Source organism: Pogoniulus pusillus, chromosome 33 (genome assembly GCF_015220805.1).
Source record: "Pogoniulus pusillus isolate bPogPus1 chromosome 33, bPogPus1.pri, whole genome shotgun sequence".
Taxonomy (NCBI): Eukaryota; Metazoa; Chordata; class Aves; order Piciformes; family Lybiidae; genus Pogoniulus; species Pogoniulus pusillus.
This window is the reverse complement of record NC_087296.1, coordinates 2,684,769-2,704,936: the sequence shown is the minus strand read 5'-3', so window position 1 is coordinate 2,704,936 and position 20,168 is coordinate 2,684,769. Positions and strand designations below refer to the sequence as shown.

At 48.1% G+C, this 20,168-nt stretch overlaps 1 protein-coding gene across 1 annotated transcript in view; it reads left to right on the top strand.

The window, feature by feature from the left end:
- The first annotated feature begins 1,892 nt into the window (after positions 1-1,892).
- The window catches only part of PREP (prolyl endopeptidase), a 61,310-nt gene continuing 43,034 nt past the window's right edge, over positions 1,893-20,168 (top strand). The window contains exons 1-6 of the mRNA XM_064170221.1: positions 1,893-2,144; positions 4,420-4,494; positions 7,845-7,978; positions 10,054-10,184; positions 12,447-12,656; positions 13,466-13,587. Coding sequence (XP_064026291.1) covers positions 1,944-2,144; positions 4,420-4,494; positions 7,845-7,978; positions 10,054-10,184; positions 12,447-12,656; positions 13,466-13,587 — 873 coding nt within the window. The 5' untranslated portion in view covers positions 1,893-1,943. The remainder of the gene's footprint in view (positions 2,145-4,419; positions 4,495-7,844; positions 7,979-10,053; positions 10,185-12,446; positions 12,657-13,465; positions 13,588-20,168) is intronic.

Sequence of the window (20,168 nt, the reverse complement as noted above, 5' to 3'; positions counted from 1 at the left end):
CTCAAGCTGTGCCAGGGCAGGTTTAGGCTGGATGTTAGTAACACAAATCACTACACAGAAGTAGTGATTGGTTCTGTAATGAGCTGCCCAGGGAGGTGGTGGAGCCACTGTCCCTGGAAGTGTTTCAGAGGAGGCTGGATGAGGCACTTAGTGCCATGGGTTAGTTAATGAGAAGGGTTAATTGATAAGTTGGACTCGATGATCCTAGAGGTCTTTTCCAACCTGCCTAACTCTATGATTCCACAAGCACCTGGAAGGAGGATGGAGCCAGGTGGGTGTTGGTCTCCTCTCATAGTAGCAAGCAACAGAACTAGAGGAAATGGCCTCAAGTTGCCCGTGGGGAGGTTTAGGTTGGATGTTGGAAGAAACTTCTTCAGAAGGCTGTCGAATCCCCATCCTTGGAGGTGCTTAAACAAGGCACCTGAGGGACGAGCAGTGCTGAGGGACATGGGCTAGCACCAGACCTGGTAGTTAGAGAATGGCTGGACTGGATGATCTTAAAGATCTCTTCCAACCTAAATGATTCCATGACTCCCTAAATGTTTGATGACATTTCTGAAATGGTTTGGATCATTGATGGTTCAGGCAGTTACCTTACTGCCAATGCTCTTTGTTACAAGTGAGAAGAGACCAACACTCACTTCACTCCAACCTCTCAAGTAGCTGTAGAGAGCAATGAGGTCTCCCCTCAGCTTCCTCTTCTCCAGCCTAGACAACCCCAGCTCCCTCAGCTGCTCCTCTCCAGCCCTGTTCTCCAGCCCTTCACCAGTTTCTCTGCCCTTCTCTGGACCTGCTACAGCATCTCAATGTCCTCCTTGTAGGGCTCCTTTTAGTGAGGGGCCTCATCAGTGCTGAGTACTGGGACATGATCATTTCCCTTCTCCCGCTGGTCACACTGTTGCTGCTCCAGGCCAGGATGCTGGCGTCCTTCTTGGCCACGCAGGCACTCTACTGGCTCATGCTGAGCCGGCTGCCTGCCAGCACCCCCAGGTCGTTTCTTGCTGGGCAGTTTCCAGCCACTCTGCCCCGAGCTCATGGCATTGCACAGGGCTGTTGTGAGCTACGTGCAGGACACGGCACTTGGCCTTGTTGAACCACCTACAACTAACCTTGGGCTCATCAACCCAGCCTGCTCAGACAGAATCCTAGAATCGGTCAGGGTTGGAAGGGACCACAAGAATCAGCCAGTTCCAACCCCCCTGCCATGGCAGGGACACCTCACACTACATCAGGCTGCCCACAGCCTCACCCAGCCTGGCCTAAAACACCTTCAGGGATGAGGCTTCCATCACCTCCCTGGGCAACCCCTGCCAGGCTCTCACCACCCTCATGCTGAAGAGCTTCTTTCTAACACCCAGTCTGAACCTCCCCATTTCAGCTTTGCTCCATCCCCCCCAGTCCTATCACTCCCTGACAGCCTAAGAAGTCCTTCCCCAGCTTTCTTGTAGGCCCCCTCAAGATACTGAAAGGTGACTTCAGAGCCTCCTTCTCTCCAGACCGAACAGCCCCAACTCCCTCGGTCTCTCCTCATAGCAGAGGTGCTCCAGGCCTCTGATCACCCTCGTGGCCCTTCTCCGGGCACCTTCCAGCACAGATCCCTCTGCAGGGCCCTCCTGCCCTCGAGCAGACCAACACTGACACCCAGTCTGGAGACTAAGCCCCTGCGATTCGCTTGTATTTGTATGGCTTAACGTTTATTACAGGGGAGGTGAAACCCACTGGCTGGGCGCCGAGAGGCAAACAACCCTTTCGCCGGAGCAGTGCACGACAGGAGGAGACAGCGACAGCCCCGCCCGGCTCTGCGCCCGCCAGCGCGGTGCTGCGCGGGCAGCCGGTGCCTGCGCGGCGGCTCTCGGCAGGGGGCAGTGTCCGCCTCCTCCCCGCCGCCGCTCTCGGCGCAGGGGTGGGCAGCGGCGGCTCCTCCTCGCTCGGGGGCGGTCTGTATGGCGGCTCTGCTCCGCCTGGGCCGCGCTGCAAGCCTGCTGCCGGCTGCCGCCACGATCCGACTGCCAGCCCCGCAGCCGCCTCCGCGCCTTGCTTCATCTTCCTCCTCCTCCTCTTCCTCTTTTTCTCCTCGCCTCTCTCCATCGCCGTCCGCCATGCAGGCCTTCCAGTACCCCGAGGTGTACCGCGACGAGACCGCCGTGAGTAGGGCAGTCGCCGGAGCAGTCCCGCGGCGTGCGGCGGCCGCCGGGCCCGGCCGCGGGCGGGGCGTCCCTCGCCAGCCCCCTGGGAGCTGCGGAGGGCCGCCGCGGGGGCGGGTGCAGGGCTGTCTCGGGTTGCAGGGCTTTGTTCGGCCTCGCCCGTTCTAGGTCCGGCATGCTCCCTTGGAAGGATCTCGAGATTTAACTCCTCTGGGCCGTGGTGGCCGCAGGGGGCTTGTGGGAAGCAGGGTTCGTGGCCGTCAGTACCTGCAGGCACGTCCCGCGTGTGCCGGGCGGGCCGCGGAGCTCCGGGTGCCAGGGCCGTAGCGAGCCGGCGCCGGGGGCCGCAGATCGGGCAGCGCGGCGTGGCTCAGGCACGGCCAGGCCTCCACCTGCGCTGGGGCACAGAGGAGCAGGGGGAGCTATTTCCGTGTGCCGGCACATCAGGGAAGCACTCCGGGTCCTCTTCCCACCGCCGCTCGGTACTCCAGGATTAGAGTGGGAATTGGGTTGAAATGGGTTCTGGGCTTTTTCCCCTCCTCCTGCAAGGGATTGGGGTTTAGGCCCCAGTCTGGGGATTGTTTATGGAACTAAGGTGAGATTTAAACCAAACGGTTTGCCGACCCGAGCCAACGCTGGAAAAACTTCAGTACTTCCTTTAATATCTAAGTGCAAGGCAGAGGGATTCAGCTGTGACGGCAGGGAGCTCACCTTGCTTGGTATACCGGGGCGAAAGCAGGAGATCTGTTTCCCACGTGTGGTGTCCCCTGGTGAGCAGTACTGGGCTCCATCCTCTGCAGTATCTTGTCTGATGATCTGGACCAGGGCATTGAGTTCATCATTAGTAAGCTTGCAGATGACACCAAGATAGGAGGTGAGGAGATGTTGGAGGGTAGGAGAGCCCTGCAGAGGGACCTGGCCAGGCTGTAGGGGTGGGCAGAGGCCAATGGAATGAGATTGAACAAGGCCAAGTGCAGGGTTCTGCACTTTGGCCACAACAGCCCCAAGCAGCACTACAGGCTGGGGACAGTGGCTGAGAGCAGCCAGGCAGAGAGGGAGCTGGGGGTGCTGGTGGACAGTAGGCTGAAGATGAGGCAGCAGTGTGCCCAGGTGGGCAGCAGAGCTAATGGCATCGTGGCCTGTATCAGGAGCAGTGTGGGCAGCAGGACAAGGGAGGTTCTTGTGCCCCTGTGCTCAGCACTGCTGAGGCCACACCTTGAGTGCTGTGTCCAGTTCTGGGCTCCTCCATTGCAGAGAGATGTTGAGGTGCTGGAAGGTGTCCAGAGAAGGACAAGGAAGCTGGTGAAGGGCCTGGAGCACAGCCCTGTGAGGAGAGGCTGTGGGAGCTGGGGGTGTGCAGCCTGCAGAAGAGGAAGCTCAGAGCAGACCTCATTGCTCTCTACAACTTACCTGAAGGGAGGCTGTAGCCAGGTGGGGTTGGGCTCTGCTTCCAGGCAAGCAGCAACAGAAGAAGGGGACACAGTCTCAAGTTGTTCTGGTGGAAGTCTAGGCTGGATGTGAGGAGGAAGTTGTTGTTAGAGAGAGTGATTGGCATTGGAATGGGCTGCCCAGGCAGGCAGTGGAGTCGCCATCCCTGGAGGTGTTGAAGCCAAGCCTGGATGTGGCACTTAGTGCCATGGTCTGGTTGATTGTCTAGGGCTGGGTGCTAGGTTGGGCTGGCTGAGCTTGGAGGTCTCTTCCAGCCTGGTTGATTCTATGAGTCTATGAAGACTGGATGAGGCATTTAGTGCCATGGTCTAGTTGATTGGCCTGGGCTGGGTGATAGGTTGGCTAGGGCTGGGTGAGCTTGAAGGTCTCTTCCAACGTGTCTGAATCTATGATACATACATATATGTACTTGACTCACAAATATGTGAGCAGCCATGGTAGAGAGGGCTAAACCAGAGACGACAGATGTGTTACCAGCAGCGTATTTTGGCTGCTTCTAATAGTCACAATTTGTGATCTGATTTGTACACCTGGTTTTGGGTGGTTTGGGTTTGTCCTTGGAGGTTTTTTATTACTTCACCAAGACATTTTTTTGTTGATGTTCTGCATTCCTTTGGTGCTCTGTGATTTTTCTGAGTACAGCTCTGCAGCCTTAGTGCCATCACTGAAGAACTGCAATATGAACAGCTCAGCTAGGAGCAAAGTGTTGCTTGTCTCTTCTTTATGCTTCTGTGGAATTCCAAATACCCTTGATCCTGAAAGACTACCATTCCCTGAAGAACAGAGTTTGGTCCTTCTTTTAATACATTGTCTTTCATAAATTCAGGTGTTGGATTACCATGGGTGTAAAATAAGTGACCCATACTGCTGGCTTGAAGATCCTGACAGCGAACAGACAAAGGTAACCTTGCTTTGTATGGCAGTGGCTCTTTTGACATGGTTCTGTATGACCTAGATTACAGAATTTGGAAAACAAAGGCCTCGTTTCTCTTGCGTTCCTTGAGCATTCAAATTACTGAAGGAAAAGGTTGTGTGGTCATGATAAAGAGCAACACTCTGATTTTGGAGTGTTTTATCCACTGGCTTAAGTACATCTAAAGTTACCATAATTAAATGGTTGGAAAAGAGTACCAAAAAAATAATCCTTTTCTAAAACTCAAAGCCAAGCCCATTTTCATCCTGTAGTTAGGCTTTGTTAGTGGCTTTTAGTACAGATTGTGGATGCTGCAGTGGTTTCAGCCTGCAGCTGGGTGTAGCTAGGCTGTGCTGCTGGAACTGGTCCTGATCCTGAAAAATAACAACTGTGAGCCACTTTCTCTAATACTTATTCCATTGGGTAGTTCCAGGTCTAAAAGCCTTGCTGTCTGTCTAGTGGATGTCCTCCTAGTTTCCCTCATTTCTGTGCCCCCCTGTAGGCCTGGGAGGCATCTGTTTAGGTCAGCGTGGTGGATGGAGTTGTTTCCTGTGAGAGTTTCTGCTGACAGCTGTTCCTGCACCTTACCTGGAGCAATATTGCAGTTATACATTGCTTCATGAACATGACTGCAACCTCCTGCTCAAAAGTGTAAGAACAGAGTTTCCAAGCTGGGTTAGAGTCTCCTGGGTGAAACTCATTCAAAAAACCTCTAATTGCTATCTCCTTTTTCAGGTGGCAGTGGCATTCACTTTTACAGACAGGCTTGGAATCTTCAGTGCATGCTGAGTGGAAACAGGAAAAATAAGTTGCTGTTAAAGCAAAATCAGTAGTTATTCACATGTGGGTGCAGTGGTTAGGATGTGAGCATGCTCTTGTGCAACAGATGCTTGCAAAGAGGAGGTTTTGTCTTCTCTTTGAATAGCAGTAATGGGAACAGGTGGGGTGAGATGTGGCTGTGCAGTTTAGCAGTGAGTGATGCACGGTTCTAGTATGCCCTGACCACTTTGGTAACCTTATTGATAGATAATGCTGGTTAGATAATGCTGGTCACTTCCTGGCTCCATCCCAGCTGATACAGAGAAGCTGGCTTTGAGTAAAGGTCTAGAAGTTCTCATCTTTTTGTATCATTGCCTTTTGTTCCAGTACTGTAGTTCTTGCTTTCTTGTGTCATCCTCAAGTGGTGACCTGTGTGTGACCAGCCCCCGTGTTCTTAAACTGACATTTCAGCACTCAGCCACACAAAGCTGCGTGCCAGTTTCTGCTCCACTGAATGCCACAGAGAAGTACTTGTGCCTCTCCAGTACAATGGGTAGTTTTAGGCAGGTTTTAGTAAGACCTCTTTTCTCCAGAACTAGCACAGCACTTGAAGTGGTTTGTGGAGCAGGTGGTGTCTGGGGCTTTGTGCGGGTGGTCAGCGAAGTGATTGTGTTTCCATTTAGAGAGAAGAAGTTCAGATAGATGTCATTCTGAGCTTGATTTGATTAAGTTATTTCCTCATCTGACACGGAGGGGAAGGGTTAGAGCAGGACAACGTGTAGGCAGCATGCTGTTGGACTTGCCACTGGGATGTGCTGTGCTGTTGTGCTGGATTTTAAAGCCTTCTCTGTCTCCTCGAAGGGAGAAGTGAAAATTTACCTTTCCCTCAGCCATGTGTTCACCTCTTTTTTTCAAGTGCTTGTTTCCTGACTCCATCCCAACTGATACAGAGAACCTAGGTTTGAGTGAAGGTCCAGAAGGCCTCATTCCTTTGTGTCAGTCTTTTGTATCTGATCTTTTCAGTGCTGTAGTGCTTGCTTTCTTGTGCCATCCTTGAGTGGTGGCCTGTGTGTAACCAGCTCCTGGGTTCTTCAACACTGCAGCACTTAGCCAAGTGCTCTTAGGGCATTACTGATTCTGTGGCCACGTGCTTAAAGCTTATCAGGCACTGTATGTTTTGTTAGCCAGGAACAAACACCTCTCAAGTGGAGACTGACCATGATTGATGCATTTTCTCTCTTAGCTTTTGGCCTGTCAAGTCTCTGAAAACACAGCTTGGCATGGAATGCAGCTCTTGGCTGTGTGCTCCTGTGGTGGTGAGGCACATAACAGTGGGGGTCTCTCCCTTCTTGTCCCATCTGCTCACTCCTTGCCATGTGCAACACCTGTAAAAGGCTACTTGAAAGAGTTTCATGTTCCAGTCTTTTCCACCTGAAGAGTTAACAAATGAGTTGGTAAATACGTGCCAGGTTCTCTGTCCAGCAGCTGCAGAGCGTGGAACACAAGCTGTGGGACATGATCATGGTCCTGCTGTGGGTTGTGCCCAGTGGTGAGCATGGCTCTGAGCATGCATTCATCAGCTTACTGTGGGGTAGTTTCAGGACAGGTTGAAACAACAGCTTCTGGGAAGGAGATCTGTGGAAGCAAAAGATTAGTGGACAGGGTGTCAGGCTGGAAGTGAAGCACTGAGGTCCAGGAGTGGTAACCACAGTCAACATTGTAGTGTCAGGCTCTGAGTTAGGGCCACACAGTATCTTGTCCTTCCTACTCCATTTCAGAGACAGAAAAGCCTGCATGACTGCTCTGGCCAGCTGTGGTTCATCTTAACATGCTTAGGTATGAGTGTTATGTCCATGTGCTGTGAGTAAGACTGATGAAACTCCAAGGGAGCACTATTTTTTCCATGCGTGCCATGGGAGTGGCAGCCTCTGAGAAGCATCTGGAGTGGTGATGGCTTTGACCACTGTCCTTGAGCATTTGTAACTGGAGGGTGAAGTGTTCAAGGACTTCTCCAAGTGCTGTTCTCAGAGATGAGGTATTCTTGCCATTTACAACCAAGAGCTGGTCCGTGGACAGTACTTTGGCCTTTCCAAGAAATACTGACTGGGACTGATCGTGTGTGTTGTTAGGATGAACACACACAGATGGTGGGTGAGACTTTTTGTGTCATGTTACAGCCCTTCACAGCTCCTGAAATGAAAGTGCAGCCTGTGGGACTCTGTTCTTTCATCTGGTTCCCGAAGTATTTATCATAGAGTGATGTTTGTGATGAAGGAAAGTGTTTCTGGGTATATGCTCTAAGTTAGCTTTCCTGTGCCACTGAGGAAAACACAGAGGAGTTTTTAAAGAGGAATGGCAGGAATCTAGCTTGACCTTGGCTGAACCACTGAGTATACCCCAGTGTGTGCTCTGCAGAGATGTTACTCAGGACAGAGGATCAGTCTCATTGCAGTATTGTGGCTTAATGCAGTAAGCAAAACTCAGGGCGTGACACTGCTCAACCTACATGAGGGGAAAGATGTCTGTGACACTTGAGTTCATGTCTGTTTTTGTTGGGCGGGGGGATTGCTTTCTTTCAGGCATTTGTGGAGGCTCAGAACAAGATCACAGTTCCCTTTCTGGAGCAGTGTCCTGTCAGAGGACTGTTCAAGGAGCGCATGACAGAGCTCTACGATTATCCTAAGTACAGTTGCCACTTCAAGAAAGGAAAAAGGTATGTGAGGAATGGTGATGAATGTGGAGCAAGGCAAAAGCATCTATTAGTTAGGAAAACAAATTGTTTATTGCCTTCTAGTTGGGAAGGAGGAAGAGTAAGTCAGTGGTTGCATGATGCAGAGCACAAGGTGCTTGACTGTCTGCAGTCATTTTATCTCCTTGGTCTTTTGTTGTCCTTTTATGAGACAAATTGTGATTTTTATCAGAACTCCACCAAGTTTGTAGGATAACTGTTGTGGAAGTAGGACTTCGAGGAGTTCCTTTTAGGGTTGGTCACTGTCAGTACAGTTAAATGCACCTCCTGAAAAGAGCACAGGTCTCTTGTGTGCGTTGTTGTTCTGAGTTTGTACTACAATGCTCCTCGTAGGTTAGTCATGCTTTGAGCAGCTTGTAGGCTTGTTGTTTAGTCACAACCAGTGAAAAGCAGTGGGAATTCCCATGTGAAAGAAGGGTGTAATCACATGGAGGACTTAAGGCAACTGAAGCAAAAAGATCTGTCTTCTAAGGAACAAAGAAATCCTGCTATATTCCAATTCCTCTTTGTAGCCCTGGTTTAATTCATGGCTAGGTGAAGAGAGTGCTTCTGTGGCTTACCCAAGGTCTGGAGCCTGCAACTGCTACTCGGTTTTGTGTCTTTGAGAAAGGCAGAAAAGGAATGAAACTGCTGGTTAACTCAGTAGCATGTAAAGGCTCTTTTAGCAGCTGAAAAGAAGAGGTAGTACAAACAAACAACCCTTCTTAATGGTGGGAAACACAAATAGTGTCTTTCAGTCTTTTCAGTTTGTTTCATCCTTGTTAAGTAGATACCCAGATGTGCCAAGTGTCCTTTTGCTGGCATCCACAGGGAGGAGCAGATGTCTTGTTGCTTCATCGTTCCTGCATGGATATTGAGGGAAATCTGCTCCTCTTCAGTTACCTCTCCCGTGCTGTGAGAAGGGTGTGAATGCTTGTTACTAAGGGAGGGAGAGTCTGTGTGCATTTGTCAAAGTATATTGTGGGGAGTGAAGCCAAGATAATGTTGATTGAAGTTACCACTGATGTGGCCAAGTGTGGGAGTGTGAGGTTTAAGCTTAGGAGCAGGGGAGCTGTCCAGAATAGTGCTGGTGAGACATGATGTGTCAGAAGGGTTTGTGATAGTGTTGGATAGAGTCCACTAGAAATAAAAAGTCTTCATTTTATGCAGCTGGCTGTCCTCCAGGAAGAGAGTTTATGCCAGAAGCTTAGCTTGTTTTAGCTTACAACACTTCACTTTTGAATGTATTTTTGTTTTTTTCCTAAGTGTTACTCTAGGCCCTGAACTTAAACCACAGTGATTTAAAAATCATACAAAACCCTGTATATGTGAGGTGTTTCTGTGTGTGAGGAGTCCCTGCCCATGGCAGTGGGGTTGGAACTAGGTAATCCTTAGGGTCCCCTCCAACCCTGACTGATTCTGTGATTCTGTATTTTGGTGTCTGAGAAGATGAAGAGAGCTCCACCAAATGAAGTAAAACTTAGAACTTAGTTACTTACCCTGCCCTTGATCATAGAATCATAGAATGCACTGGCTTGGAAGAGACCTTCAAAGGTCACCCAGTCCAACCCCCCTTTATAGTCAGCAGGGACATCCCCCACTAGATCAGGTTGCTTGGAGCCTTGTCAAACCTCATCTTGGATATCCCCAGGGATGGGACCTTAACTACCTCCTTGGGCAGCCTGTCCCAGTGTTCCAGCACCCTCATGATGTAGGACTTGTTCTATATCCAGTCTAAATCTGCTCTGCTCTCATTTCAATCCATTGTCCCTTATCCTGTCCCTGCAGGCCTTTGCAAACAGTCTCTCTGCAGCCTTCTTGTAGTCCCCTTCAGGTACTGAAAGGCTTGAAGAACTATGTAAACTTTCCACAGCACTTAGCAATTCTTACCTTTAATTACTCCAGTCCTGTGAGCCTGTGATCTCTCTTTGCTCTCTGGTGTCTTATGTAAGAATATCCCTCACTAAAAAAGATCTGTAATTCTCTATTCAAAACACCCAAAGTGTTTGGGAGATGAAACCATTTCAGTTTACTTACTTTCCCCTCTTGTTTTCTTTTAGGTACTTTCACTTCTACAACTCAGGACTGCAGAATCAACGAGTTCTGTATGTGCAAGACTCCTTGGATGCAGATGCCAAAGTTTTTCTTGATCCAAATAAGCTTTCTGATGATGGCACTGTGGCTTTGCGAGGTTAGTGAGGCAGAGGTTCCTGCTGAGGAAGTCTGGGGCTTCAGCAGAGGCTGGGAATGACTTCCAGTCCTTCACCTGGCTGGAGGGGCTTGTTGTAATCAAAGAAGTCCCAACAGCCTTTCCTAGAGGTGTATACTGCATCAGAAGAACACTTCCAAATCTATTTTGTAATCATAGTTAACTCAGTTCAGGTCCTCCCTGTCTTTTGTAACAACTCTAACAAGCTTCCACTGAAACCTGAACAGATCTTCAGGCTGTCCACAGTAAGGAAAAAAGAAGTTGTTGGTTTTGTTTGACTGATTCTCTTGGAATTGTGTTCTACACCTCTAACAGAAGCCAGCCAGTTCAAGTGAGAGGCTGTGAAGGAACACAGTACATTAGTGCTAACTTCTATACAACTCACAGAATTCCCTGTGTTCACCAGAGCTTCAGTTTGTGTTAGCTGCTCAGTTTCTCTCTTCCTGTTGGCTTCTTTTGGAAGCAAGACTCTTGGGCCTGTAATTCCTTTATATCTGTTCAAGGCCAGTTAATAAAAACAGAGGATAGATTTAGTGGATACTTCAAGTGTGGCCTGGCTGAAAAGAATTACTCTGTCTTTTTTGTTAGTGAGAAGTCTTGCCTTAAACTGTGAGCAAAAGGAATTGGCTTTGTGCAGTCTTTCTGTGTTTCTAAAAAGCTCTGACAGACTCTTTCCAAAATGCACTTAGTGAAGCAACAGCCATGGAACAAGAGGCAAAGCTCCTGGTGGTGGTTAATAATTGATTTAAAGGTACACACAGGAATAAGTGATGAGCTGTCCAAGTGGAAATCACCAGCAGAGCTCTGTTAGAGACTGTGCTGGAACTTGCACTGCTCAGTGTGCTATAGAGAAAGGAGTGAGCAGTGAGGCAGTGGAGTTTAGTGTTGATGCAAACTATTCCAGGTGAAGGCTGAAGAATGACTGAGGAGCTGCAGGAAGGCCTTAGCAAAAGTGAATGGGCAATAAATCAGCAGGTGAAGTCTCTGTGCAGATAAATTGAGTGATGCAGAGGGCACAGACAATCCTAACCTCATTTGTAGAGGAGTGGATGGACACAACTCTGACCTGGCCATGACCACTTGGCAACAATTCTTAGGCTGTACTAGCTTCATGAAAATGTCAGCCTGGTTCTTGGTAGCAGCCAAACAAGAACACTGGCTATCAGAAATTGTTCAGAAGGAAATAGAGAAGAGAACAGAACACATCATTACAGTGGCAATCTGTTGGGCTGTACAGTTGCATTGAATCCTAAATGTAGTTGCTGTCCCCTCAGCTCAGAAGGAGCTGCAGTGCAGTTCACAGGAGGGCAGTAGCAACAATCAAGGGCATGGAGCAAAGGGAGCAAATGGACTGTGCCCAGATGGATCAGCTTGGAAAGGGACAATTCAGCAGGGGTATAATAGCATTGTTTGTGGCACACAGGAGCCTGGAGAGAGTGAACAGGGCTTGGCCAGTAATCATTTTTCCTCTGACAAGAGTGAGGGCTCTGCAATGAAAGCAGCATAAGCAGAGTCCCAGGCAGACAAAAGAAAGGGACAGTTCATGGCATCTGCAGAACTCCTTACCAGTGGATGTTGCTGGTGCAAAAAACTTGGAGTGTGGTTGCCTGATCCCAGAGTCTGGAGAAGAGAAGACTGAGAGGGGATTTAATCAATGTCTATAACTATCTGAGGGCGAGGAGGGGGGCACAGGCTCTGCTCACTGCTCCTTGGGAGCGGACAAGGAGCAATGGATGGAAGCTGCAGCACAGGAGGTTCCAGCTCCACACAAGGGGGAACTTCTTTCCTGTCAGAGCCCAAAAGCACTGTCACAGGCTGCCCAGAGAGGTTGTGGAGTCTCCTTCTCTGGAGCCTTTCAAGGCCTGTCTGGATGTGTTCCTGTGTGCCCTGAGCTAGGTTGTGTGATCTTGCTGTGACAGGGGAGTTGGACTGGATGATGTCTTTGGGTCCCTTCCAACCCCTGACATCCTGTGATCAGATCTGTGTGCAGTCCACAGGCTCTGGAAAAGAGCTGTGAATCCCAAATGGTAGCAGATGGAGTTGCTTGCAGTGCCTGTTAGGAAATAACTCCTCTGCTCTGTGCTCAGTGACCACAGTGCTTTTAACTGCTTCCTCAGTTCCATCTCTCTTTCATTGGTGTAGAAAATAGTGAAAAGCTACATGGCAGAATAACTCTTACTTGAAAGTACTGATTCCATGTGCTGCTTCTCACCTCACTCATCTTGTTTGCTTCCACTTTCCTAGGCTATGCATTCAGTGAAGATGGTGAATACTTTGCGTATGGCCTGAGCTCTAGTGGCTCTGATTGGGTTACTATCAAGTTTATGAAAGTAGAAGGTCCTGAGGATCTTCCAGATGTGCTGGAAAGAGTTAAATTCAGTTGCATGGCTTGGACCCACGATGGAAAAGGCATTTTCTACAACTGCTACCCAAAACAAGATGGAAAGAGTGATGGTAAGTGTGGTTGGGCTGATTGCATGGGATGTGGGAGAACATTGGAGGCACAGGTCATTAGCTCTCCTATTTAATGCAGAAAGGACTACTTCTACTGGTGTATATCCCAAAGGATCTCTTGTATGACCACAGGCAGTACTCAGTGTGAGTATCCTTCTGTCTGCCTGTCCCTGTCTTTCTCCTAGAAGTTTGCTGCTCCTTTTTTCTCTGCAGTAATTTACTGCACTTTCCTGCAGGCTGTTACTGGCTGGAATTTGATATATGGTGACAGCTTACTTAGATCTCTTCCCTAATGGATTTGTGTGGGCATAGGTGAACTGGCCTGGGAGGTTGAGCTGATGAATGGCAGTCTGAGGCATAAGGCTTTTGTTAACTCAACCAGATGAATTCATCTGTGCTTCACAGCCAGGAAACACAAAATGTTTATGCTAGCAAAACTGAAGGAACAGCAGACAAAGTGGAAAGAATTGCTGAGGAGCATCAGTAGGGAAGGAATTTAACAGCTCTTATTATAAGTCACTGGACAGAAAAATGCATTCTGGAGCTGTGCTTTTTTCTTAAACCTTGGGAAGAGCCTGGATTTTGCCTCTGTTTGCTTCTTCAGCCTATGGTTTTGACAAGCTTGCACATTCAATGTCCACCCTGTGGTCTTTCCTTTTAAACGTGTTTGTAGTTCAGAAGCTCAAGTGTTGGAACACATTGCTAGAACAAAAACGTTATCAAAATCAATTAGCACTTCATGCACTTGGATTTGCTTGCTGTTGGATTTCTTTGAGAACTAATTGGTTTAAATATCTGCATTTCACTAGGCACTGAGACCTCCACTAATCTACACCAAAAGCTGCACTACCATGTACTAGGTACTAACCAGTCAGAAGATATCCTATGTGCTGAATTTCCTGATGACCCAAAGTGGATGGGTGGAGCTGAGGTATGGTAAACATCCTGAAGCTTGGCATGGAATCATAGTATGGTTTGGGTTGGATGGGGCCTGCAAAAGTCATCTAATCCCCAGGGACATCCTCCACTAGATCAGGCTGCTCAGAGCCTTGTCCAGCCTGACCTGGAATATCTCCAGGGATGGGGCCTCAACTACCTCCCTGGGGAACCTGCTGCAGTATTCCAGCACCCTCATGGTGCAGAACTTGTTCCTAACATCCAATCTAAGTCTGCTCTGCTCTCATTACAAACCATTGTCCTTTATCTTGTCCCTGCAGGCCATTGCAAACAGTCCCTCTGCAGCCTTCTTGTAGCACCCTGGCAGGCTGCTATTAGGTTTGCATGGAGCCTTCCCTTTTGCAGGCTGAACAACCCCAGCTCCCTCAGCCTGTCCCCATAGCAGAGGTATCCCAGCCCCATTTTTTCATGGTCCTTCTCTGGACCCAGTCCATCAGGTCTATCATGTTCAGTTTTCCAGACTCCAGCAGCTGACAGTAAGCAAAAAGTAGAACTCTTTGTTTTCAGTATACTTTTTTGTTAGCACTGAGGAGTTGATCCTTGAACCAAGAATCCTCAGCTAAGAACTGTTGAAAGTAAGGCTTGTCTGGTTTGTTTTAAATCAGTCCTTGAGCCTGTAAGGACACAATCAACACCCTTTTGAATGTCTTTCAGTGAGGACATTGTGCCTGATACACATTCCAGGACAGAGATGGATCATTTGATGGACAATATGTCATTGTTCATGTTTTGTCTTAGTCACTGTTGAGCCCCAGCCTTTACTGCCTGCACAAAAAGCATGTCTGGGTATTCCCTGCCATTTCTTTATTCTCTTTAGATTTATTTTTATGCTGTCTTCTGTGAAAATGAAATTTGTCTTTTCTACTTAATGGAAGAATGGAGACCTGCAGGTTAATAGCTGTTAACATTGTGTGCACAGTTGGAGACTTCTCAGTTTGCCTCTAAGCTTTATCAGCACAAATGTGGTGTGGACTGTTACTGGGGATGGAAAAAGTGACTGCTGGAATTGATTTCTTCAGCTTATTTTGTTGAACTCCTGCTGTATTGTGCAGAGTCCCAGGGAACCAAAATGATAGGCAACCAATGCTCTGTTCTGCTCTACTTCAGTGATTCAGAAGGCCTTCAGTTTGGTAGTTAACTGTGGATTTTACTCTTCATAGTAGGTATAACAGTATTGGAATATGGTGGTGCTCATTCTGTTCACCATTAACTGATGTAAAAGCTGTTGGAATGCTTTGTACTCTCCTAGCTACCATATTCAATCAATTCACTTAGTCTCTTTTGGTCTGACACTTTTGATAAGTGTGAAATGTTCTTACCCTGATTTGGAATATTCAGTTCCAAGCATTACCCTTCCCTGAATCATCAGCCTGGATTGGTATCTAGGATTGCCCCAGCCAGGTGGAGCACCTTACCCTTGGCCTTATTGGTCCTTCAGAGACTGCACAAGCAAATGATGTTACTCTGAGTGATCTCAGGTGCACTGCAGGCAGTGGGTGTGGGGGGTGTGTGTGTTCAGTGGAGAGAAGAAACTAGGTCACTGATTAGGGCAAACAAGGGTTGTATAAAGCTTTGGTCAGCTTAATCCATTTAGAAGACAACATGCACAAAATAAGAGCATCAGAGTCTTTTTTTCCCCCTTATTACACATTGAACACCAGTCCCTGCTGTGCTTCATTTAGACCAAATCTATGGTGCTGAGAATGGGCTTGGCATAAAAATCTAAGGGCACTTCCATACTCTTCACTTGAATGGATTGCTTAGCAGCAAATAAGCTGTTGTTAGTCAAGTAGAAGCTTTGAAAGAAGGGCTACCAAATCACAGACTCGTGGAATCAGTCAGGGTTAGAAGGGACCACAAGGATCATGTAGTTCCAACTCCTCTGCCATGCAATGTCCTGCTGCAGGGGAAAGTCCACGCACCAGTCCACACTGGGAGCCCCATAGCTGTAAAACAGTGTGCCCAAAGAGGATCTAGGGGTCCTGGTGGACACCAGGGTGAACATGAGCCAGTAGTGTGACCCTGCAGTATCCTGCATTAGTAAAAGAGTTGCCAACAGGTCAAGGAATGGTGAGATAGAGGAGGGCCAACCAGATCCTGGGCTGCATCAGAAGTGTGGTCAGCAGAACGAGGGAGGTGATTCTCCACCTCTACTGCGCTCTGCTGAGACCCCACCTGGAGTATTGCATTCAGTTCTGGAGCCACTATTACAAGAGGGATGTGGAGATGCTGGAGCATGTCCAGATCAGGGCCAGGAGGATGCTCAGAGGCTGCAGCAGCTCTGCTGTGAGCACAGACTGAAAGAGTTGGGGCTGTGCAGGCTGGAGCAGAGGAGGCTCCCAGGTGACCTTCTTGTGGCATTCCAATATCTGAAGGGGGCCTACAGAAAAGCTGGGGAGGGACTCTTCAGGTTGTCAGGGAGTGACAGGATGGGGGAATGGAGCAAAGCTGGAGAGGGGGAGAGTCAGGATGGAGGTGAGGAGGAAGTTGTTGAGCATGAGAGTGGTGAGAATGGTATGGATTGCCCAGGGAGGTGTTTGAAACCCCATCCCTTTGGCTAGGGAAAGCATAGTCCTGGCACAGAATCCTGGATGGTGAAGGTTGTAGGAGTTAGGAAGAAGGCTGGAGTTGGTTTGAATAACATCCCAGTAGAGGGCAGCCTGGGATGAAGATTTTTAAACCCTTGGCAATGTCCTAGCTGCTCTGCAGAAGAGGAGCTTGCTCTGTTGAGGTGACATTGTTTGCTTCCTCTCCACACTCCCAGAGCCTGTCTCTCTGTCACAGCCAGCCTGTTATTGTCACAGCTAAGCAATAAGTTATGTAAGAGCCTTTCACAGTCGCTAGTATTAGAAATCCCTGCAGTACTGGCAGGAAAGTAAACAGGAGAGAAAGGAGGGGGTGAGGGAAGCCCTCTAGAGCATCCCAGTTCTGCCAGCAGTAGAACAAGGACAAGTTTTCCTGGTGTTGTCTGACAAACACTGTGGGTAGTCCTTGCATTGACTTGATTTTTGTGATGTTTAGAGCTGTCAGTTCACATCAGTGCTTCTCAACCTGGGAGATAATCTTGCAACTGAAATGCACAGCACAGAGGAGTGAGCTGTGCCAGATGTGTGCTGGCTATTGTGAGTTTTCCCTGCAGGAATGTGGAAGCACAGCATCTGCAGGGTCAGTGTGAGCAACATGAAGGGGAAGGGCTCAAAATGTTGTCATCTTGCTCAAGTGAGCCTGCCTGCTGGCTGTCAGATAGGGCTGGAGGAACCTTCTAAAGCTTTATACTGCCTTTGGCAAGGCCTCATCTGGGATAGAAGCCTGCCATGAATTCCTTCCTATTGTCCTGGCAATAGGTCTGGAGAACTTCCCCATTATTAAACAGCAGCCTTGCTGGCTGCAGGTGGGGCTGTGAGGGGTTCCCCACGCTTTGGTGCTTTCATTGCACTCAAAGGCAGGCTGGCAGCCACATGATTAAGAGTGTGATGTCTGTCTGTCACCTCAGAGGGTTGCTGATTTTCCTCTGTGCCAGATTTAAGAATGGGAATGCATGGAGCTAGGCATATTGCTGTGTTCCTCTTCTGAGCAGGGCTGGCTGGAGCCCTGCTGCAACTGAAGTGACTCATAAGCGTGGTCTAGGGATCTCTGGATAGTTTGATATTCCCAGGACTGAATTCCCAGTTGCTACTTTGACCTTCTCTGAAAGCTTTGATTCTCTCTGTCAGTTTTGTGAGCTTTGATTCTTTTTGTCTGTGATTCACTTGTGTTTAATTGGCAATGCTTTGGATAGCAGTGGCAGTGGCTTTGTGCCCCATGCAAAGGGGCAGTAATGCATGGAGAGCAGGAGTTTGCCAGATAACCACAGGTGCAGCTCAGGTTGTAGATGATTGCAGCTTTAATGTCTGCAGTTAAAGGAGGAGTTGGTTTATCTGTGCCTCAACACAGACATAGTCTCTAATAACTTAATGTTTTTAATACCTTGTTAGTGACAAATAAAAGGTACAGTGATTAGGGCTTCTTTTTTTCCCCCAACCTAATAATAACAAGGGCAAGGGTAGTAAAACTTTTAACTGGTTGGCTTCCAAGGGACTGATATGTGTCTATAGAATCATGGCATGGGTTGGAAGGGACCTCCAGGGGTCATCTAGTCCTGCACTCAGCAGCGACATCCTCCACTGGATGAACCTGCTCAGAGCCTTGTCCAGCCTGACCTGGATTATCTCCAGCAATGAGGACTCAGCTACCTCCTTGGGCAACCATTTCCAGTGTTCCAGCACCCTCATGGTTCAGGACTTGTTCCTAACATCCAATTTAAATCTCCTCTTCTCTCATTTCAAACCATTGCCCGATGTCCTATCAGTGCAGGCCTTGGTCTAGTTGCCTCTGTGCCCTCAAGGGGCCACTATTTGTGAGCTAAAAATAGAAAGCTCTTCCTTCTCCTGAATCTTGCAGTGCTGATAACCCAGCTAATATTCATAGAGCTAATATTAATATTCAGTGGGGTTGTTGTCATGCACTGCACTGGGAAGCAAAGCACTTTTTAATGTCTCTGCTATTGATGTTTTAGTTGAGGGGTAAGACATAAAGTCTGAGAAGCTGACAGCCTTCTCCTCTTCATCCTTTTTCTTTTCATTTTTAATGATGCATGAATTTTTGGTCTGCAGTGTGCTTGCTTGTAGACAAACAGGAGCATTGCTGTGGATCCTCACAGATCATTGCTGCACAACACATAACCCTTTGGAGTTCTTTATAGGGCTGGTATAATGAATTACAGAGATCTTGTAATGAAAGAAATTAAGTAGCTGGAAAACTTCTTTAGGCTTTAAATACTTTTTCCTCTTTTGATATCCATCGGTTTAGTGAAGTTACAGGTAAACCACTTCATCTCTTGGATTGTTTTTTCCTAAGCAGTGGTTACTTTTCATCAAAATAGAGACAAAACTGGAAACAAAATTGCTAGTGAAAACCCTCAAAATGCTCCACTCTAACCCCAAACTTCACTGTAGACATCTTCTTTTGAAGAGTTGGATGGCTGAGGACCAGTACTTGGGAGCACAGCTCTCATGATGCTGGGTTTGTGTGGTGTAAAGATGGTCACAGCAAACATTTGAGCCAGAACAGCTGTAATCACAGATTCAGAATTGCCAAATGACTCAGTGGCAGCAGTGAAGCTACAAACTGCATCCCAACATCAGCTCCTGGAAATAATCCTTCCTTTACCAGCACTGAGCTAGGGATTAGTGCTGTGTTATGCCAATAAAATCATTGTTATGCTGAAGGGCTTTAAAAGCTCCAGCTGAAAGGCTACAGAATCTCCCCTGTCCTATTCTGGCAGAACCTAAATGTCATTTTAAGATCCTCAGTTGCTTTATAACCTCCCCCACCTTTTAACAGTGGGTGGTGCTTGAAATAATAGCAGTGATTTCAGCGAGGGAAATGCAGGCTGACTGGCATTCCAGATCTCAGAGAAGGGCCTGAGCTGTGTTTCCCTTTCAGCTTGGATGTGGGAAACCAAGAGAATTGGATTCTGCTCCGAGCTGTCACTTCTGACGTTACAGCTGTCTCCCTTATGCAGAGCCATGAATGCATTCTAAGAGTTGTGTGAAGCCCTGCTATGAAATTCCAGTGTGTCAGTGTCTGGAGCAAGAGCAAGGGTTGCAGCTGGATGAAGACGATGTAGCAGCATAAGAATAACACCAACGTTAGCTGGGAACTTGAGTTTCCTGTTGCCATTCTGGAGCCAGGCTTTTGTCTGGCACAGAAGGGTCAGTGGTGTTCAGGCTGCAGTTCCACCTTTGTCAGTCAGTGTCTGCCAGCTCAGCTGCCTGCAGCAGGCCCTGCCCCTGCTCTTCATCTTCCCAGCTGCTGGCTGCAGGCTCTTAGCTCAGCCAGTGCTGCAGTTGCACAGTGAGCTGCCCCAGAGATTGGTCTGGCAAAGGCACTGCTGCTCTTTTTGCCTTTTGATTCTGTTTGGATTTTTCTTTCTTTCCCTTCCTGGATTGTTCTTTGGTTTGGTTTTTGGTAGGTTTTGGTAGGGGTTTTTGGTGCTTTGCTTTGTTGTTTCTTTCTGTTTTTCCTTTTATCTGTTTATTTTTCTTTCCTTTTTTAAATGTTTTCCCTCTTTGATGTTTTTTTTCCTGAGGTGTTTTTTCATCTCCAGGCAGCCTGTTCCAGTGTTTCACCATCATCATTGTGCAGAACCTCTCTCTGATGACCAACCTAAATCTCCCCTGCTCCAGTTTCAAACCACTGCCTCTCATCCTGTCACTGCATGCCCTTCTAAACAGCTCCTCCCCAGTCTTCCTGTAGGTCCCTTTCAGATATTGAAATGTAGCTCTGAAGCCTCTCTGGAGCCTTCTCCTCTGGGCTACCATCCCCAGTTCTTCCAGCCTGTCTTCATATGTCATCAGGCTACACTTGATTTGTTGGTGTCAGCCATGAGTGTGGCTTCCTGGTGAGTTCTTGCATTCCTTACATTTCCATGTCTGTTCACTCAACTAACCAGCACCAGTTGATTTTTTGCTAGGGGTTTAGGCCTAACTTTTCAAGTTGGACTGCATTTTTGTG